Source organism: Lactuca sativa, chromosome 9 (genome assembly GCF_002870075.4).
Source record: "Lactuca sativa cultivar Salinas chromosome 9, Lsat_Salinas_v11, whole genome shotgun sequence".
Classification (NCBI taxonomy): domain Eukaryota; kingdom Viridiplantae; phylum Streptophyta; class Magnoliopsida; order Asterales; family Asteraceae; genus Lactuca; species Lactuca sativa.
This window is the reverse complement of record NC_056631.2, coordinates 90219890-90225197: the sequence shown is the minus strand read 5'-3', so window position 1 is coordinate 90225197 and position 5308 is coordinate 90219890. Positions and strand designations below refer to the sequence as shown.

Sequence of the window (5308 nt, the reverse complement as noted above, 5' to 3'; positions counted from 1 at the left end):
AGCATGTTTATCGTTCTCAATTTACCCCGCGCGCTTGAAAGATAACTTGAGTTCCCTTTACCTGTATTTAGCCGAACCGTAAATAATGAATCAACATGTCTCGTTCAAGCTCCACGAACCGCTTAAAGCATGTTTGTAAACGGAACAATAACACAAAAGGAATTAGACAACAAAGAAATTCCACAGGAGAGCAAACAAATCTGAAAGTACATGCATGTTATCAAGTGCAAACTTTAGTACGAATACAATATCAACAGATCTTAGGCAAGAATAGGAAGTTATAGTAGAGACTGTAACGTAAATCACGAGTCAAATTATTTCAACCATTTTACTTATATAACAAACAACTTACAGACGAAAAGAGAGAGATAGAACATCAAAAGAAACATCAATAACTCGTAATTTTGATAGCATGGCGTGAGCAATACACAAAGTACTGCAAGTACGTACGTTGCACTCACGGGAATCCATTGACCGTAAGTCCACCATCAACAGCAATGGTTTGGCCAGTGATGTAAGAAGAAGCAGGCATACAAAGGAACGCTACAAGAGATGAAACTTCATTTGGTTCTGCAACGCGTTTCAGAGGAATTCTAGACGCCATAGCTTCCAGAAACTCCTCGCTTTCAACAAACTGCATATACAAAACAAGGGAGTTACGACAATAAAGATAAAAGACCAAGATATTGAAGAAGCTTTGTATATTACATGCTGAATGAGTGGGGTTTTAGTGAACCCTGGTGCTACACTGTTAGTCCGAATGTTGTCTTTAGCCCATTCACATGCTAAATTCTTTGCAAGCTGATTCATAGCACCTGCGGATGCGAAACTAACATTACAATTTACAACCCACCAGTTTTTCATCACATATTAATATATATATGGAGCCAAAAAAACCATACCTTTGGTGGCACTGTAAATAGACCCACCAGAAACGTGAATAAGACCTCCAACAGATGAAATCAACACTATGTTTCCAGCTCCAGAAGCTTTTAAAAGAGGATGTGTAAGTTGACACATATGGTAACAAGACTCCAAATTGGTAGCCATGATCTTGGAATAATCTTCTGCGGTAAACTCTAACGTAGTTTTAAATATGTTTGTCCCAACATTGTTGATCTACAGGAGATTATAAGTATGTGGAAATAAGTTTTCCGATTCATTTGAAAGAAAAAACAACTAGAGCTTCGGGTAAGATATGGAAGAACCTAGTCGACTTACTAGGATGTTGAGCTTGCCACCGAAAAGTGATGTGACTTCTTCCACAAACTGCTCCCGTTGGGGACGAGAAGATAAGTCGCAGAAGGATCCAGTGACCTTAAAGCCTTTGTCGGACCATTCTTGTAAGCGTGAGTTAAGTTCAGACTCGTTAAGAGAACAGGTGTGCACTTCTGCCCCTAACTCCGCCAGTTCATTCACCACAGCATAACCGATCCCGAGTGTACCACCGGTGACGACAGCAGTCATTCCGGCAAGTGACCATCTGGAATTTCCGACTGGACCAGAGAAAGGTGCGGCGGTCGTCATGCTCCGATCGATCGAGTCTGTTGTTATATTTATTTCGATATATACCTAATCTGTAAAGCATTGGTCCTTTATATAATGAATTTTTTGTTTTATTATTTATGAATTTAAAATATATTGAGTAATCCGCCTATAAATATGATCTGTACATTGTCCTACCAAAAATACGTAAAGACCATGCATTGGAAAGAAATTATGCATGTGGGGATCATTTCAGCCACATATTTTGTGAGCAAAAAGTTCAAAGGTGAAATTTTAAAAACGAAATACGTTAAACAGCAAATTTCACGTTATTTTAAACATATAATCTAATTTAAAATAGAATCATCCGTTTAATTAAATATTTTAATAAAAATATTACTCATTATTAACTATATTTAAATATTTTATAGAAATTTCAAGAAACTTTTGCAGATTGTAATATTTTGATAAAATTATCATTAGTATTATATTTTTATAAGGGTAAGTCTACATAAAATTCTCTATATTTTGGTTTTATTTACAAAAAAGTTAATAGTGATTTGAATTATTATTATTATTTTTTTTTTAAACCAATGGAACTGGTTATTAGTTGCAGTTGGCTCAATTTTCATGTTACAGCAAATAATAGCAGGTTTTGATCGTTAGATTATAAAAAACATATTAAATAAAAAACATATTAAATGTGTTTTTTTCCTAATAGGCCAAAATATATGTACTTTTTTTATGCATAATAAATTTTAACCTTAAGTATTATCTATTTTAAGATTAGAGGGTGTTTGGGGTTTCATGTTGAACCTCAAAATAACTTATTAACTTATGGTGGTGAAAAAATATTTTTTTTAAAGTGTTTGGATTTATTATTCTGGTGAGAAAAGTAAATATGTCAATAAATTGTTTTTTCTAAACATGTATCTCTTAACTTTTTTTTTAATTTACTGACTTTTCAAAAAGATAATAAGTTAATAAGTTGTTTTTATATGAAATCTCAAGCACCCTTTAAATTATAATCGATTTTCCGCACCTTCTTCACATATGGAGCATCATGATTCATGAGAAGTCCATCCTCCTTCAAAGTGGCACACCTTGACAATGAATAGAACACTTGCTTTCCATGGTGGCGCATCATCATCATGGATGGCACACCTTTATCCAAAATGACGCATTTGTGCATTAGATGGCGCATCTAGATCATGGACGGCCCATCTATGCTCTAAGATGTTCCATTCCTTTCCCAAGTGTTCCATAACCCCTTTTAGAAGATATGTTCCATTGTCACATGATCCGTTCCTTTGTCACATGATCCGCTCCTTTGTCAGATGATCTGTTCCCTTCTTAGATGATATGTTCATTTGTCACATGGTTTATTGAACTCCAAGTACTCAATTTATTACTAAGTACTCCACCAAACTCAAATGCTCCATGAGAATAATCCAAATACGCAAGTCACATTTAACAATCTCCACCTTGCCTTGAGTTCCACTAAACTCCACCTTAAACCAAGAATCATCCACCCTCGAAGGGACCTAACTCCTACGAACATCAACCAAGTCCAAGAAAAACTTTAACTTCTCTATGTGACATCCCCATATTTATGGTCATTTTAAATATAAGTCATTTCTACTTATTTTAAAACATAGTATTTCTTTTGTTGCAGAATTAGTTCTTAGTTCCAACAATATTATTTCAATGTGAGATAATATTCATATTAAACATTTCTGAAGAAAAGTTCAACATTGATATATTGTCAAAACTTTTGATGTCATAACCGATACCAAACATAAGCACAAACAGACCTTACAATAATTTACACTAATGATCTACACCTCCTTTAATCTCTCAGTGTAATGTATCATCGTATCGATTCTTGTGATAAAAATTAATTGAGTTGGTCATCTTAGGAAACCTGGTGACACTACTACTTAATGACTCATATGACCCGGTTAATTCAATTAAATAACCCGGTTTTGAACCGGGTCTTATGCCCTATGAGTCCTATGTGACAAAGAAAATAAAAACCTGTTTCGAAACCGACTCCTATTAGTATGAAAAGGACACGAGTTTTTACAAAAAAGGGACATATGACGATATCAGAATACACGAAACCAGACCACACAAGGTGATTAGGCCACGGTTCTACAAAATAAAATCGGGCCATATAATTAAAATAGAGCCTAGTTCCAATTGAAAAAACGGGTTGTATAAGGTTTGTAAAACATTATATATATATATATATATATATATATATATATATATATATATATATATATATATATATATATATATATATATATATATATATATTGCAAACAGACTTATACTATTCATTAGAGCATGTCCTTTTACACGTGTCAACCCCAGTTTCTACACATGTAACAATACCCTTTAGCGTACAAACTAGAATATAAATCTCAGTTTCAACATAATTAACCAGGTTATTTTTATTTGACTTTTGATACTTTTGTATTAAAATTACTTACAATTGTTACATCGTTATTTTTTACATTTAAACTAGATAAAGAAGCTATTAGGCTAACTTCAATGTAATCCTATATATCAACATCTATTAAAAGAAGATCTAACATGGCCTATATATTAAGAATTGCTAGTGTGGCATCAATCAAACTTCTGGACTAGTGGTAGATGTGTTGCCACAGAATCACATGACCTCTTTGGCACAATAGTTGTTGTAGAAGCCAATGACTTGTACGATACACACACTTTACAAAATTGTTCATGGTTTCCAACAAGCATGTGTCCGTTTGATGCTAAGTTCTCCTTTGGCTGAACGGCCACGAACATGATCAATAAGCGACACTGCAGAGTGTATTTTTCCAATGGTGGTTATGACATTTTTAATTTTTCTTCACATACCATGTTTGCTTCCATCAAAATCTGACCATGAAACCTACAACATGCTCAGTTTGTCAGCATATAATTATTATGGAAAAGAAATGCAAATATGTTTATTTTTAACATATAATCACCCCTCGTGTCAAGTGACTCACAGGTAGCACAAAAATAAATACACCTTTCATTTTGATATTCACTTCAATTTATAAGAAACTAATAAGACAATCTCTAATGAAACAAAATTTACTATAAGAGCATAGTGAAACTAAATGATATGATGTAATAGAAAAAACACATAAGTATGTGAACATGCTTGAAATGGAATCACAAACCAAAGCTTTCATAACTCATTTCTTTGTCATAGTGAAGGACTTAGTCAATATAATGGTAAGAATGAAGAAAACAAAAAGAGCTGTCATGTTCAATGTTGATATGTTAGCTCTTAAAAGAAAATAAATAAATAGATAAATAAGAGATATTTACATGTGCCTCTATGTGTAAATGACTGCATATAGTCCTCAATCAAAGGCAACTTCCATATTCTCTGTTTTGTAGAAAGTTCACATTCATCCTGCAGACCACCTTCCATAGTTGACTTAGAATTGATCTAGTTTTTAAACAACAATGTATGGAACTATTGTGAGAGCTTTGTTGTTGTTCCTACTAGACCAATTAAGAACTATTATCAGCCCATAGATGGAAAGAAATACTTCATAAATTCTGAAAATTGTCCATGCTGAAAAAAAAAACAATGTGTGAAACTATAAGAAAACAAAGAAAGCAATGAGCATAAAACGTCATTCCCCACAATTCCCATAAAAGAAACATAAAGTTCTTGAAGATTAATCAACCAAAAAAGAGGGGCGGGAGAGAAGAGGCAAAAAAGTACCTAATTCAATGATGAAAGGAAATATGCATCTGATGATGAGGACAAGAAAAAGGGCTCTCTGAG

At 33.4% G+C, this 5308-nt stretch overlaps 1 protein-coding gene across 1 annotated transcript; it reads right to left on the bottom strand.

Moving 5' to 3' along the window:
• Positions 1-293: 293 nt before the first annotated feature.
• On the bottom strand, positions 294-1571 carry LOC111912423 (tropinone reductase homolog At5g06060). Its single transcript, XM_023908160.3, has 4 exons — positions 1222-1571; positions 903-1119; positions 709-815; positions 294-634 (listed from the first exon to the last, which is right to left on the bottom strand). The coding sequence occupies exons 1-4, from the start codon at positions 1525-1527 to the stop codon at positions 458-460; spliced, it is 807 nt and encodes a 268-aa protein (XP_023763928.1). The 5' UTR covers positions 1528-1571; the 3' UTR covers positions 294-457.
• Positions 1572-5308: the final 3737 nt, after the last annotated feature.

Bases quoted from the DNA above. Each gene is read 5' to 3' on its own strand.
- LOC111912423 (XM_023908160.3), bottom strand. From the start codon at position 1,527: ATGACGACCGCCGCACCTTTCTCTGGTCCAGTCGGAAATTCCAGATGG. The intron at 1,120-1,221 runs GTAAGTCGACTA...AATCTCCTGTAG, and splicing joins GTGGCAAGCTCAACATCCTA to ATCAACAATGTTGGGACAAA. The intron at 816-902 runs GTATGGTTTTTT...TCGCATCCGCAG, and splicing joins TATTTACAGTGCCACCAAAG to GTGCTATGAATCAGCTTGCA.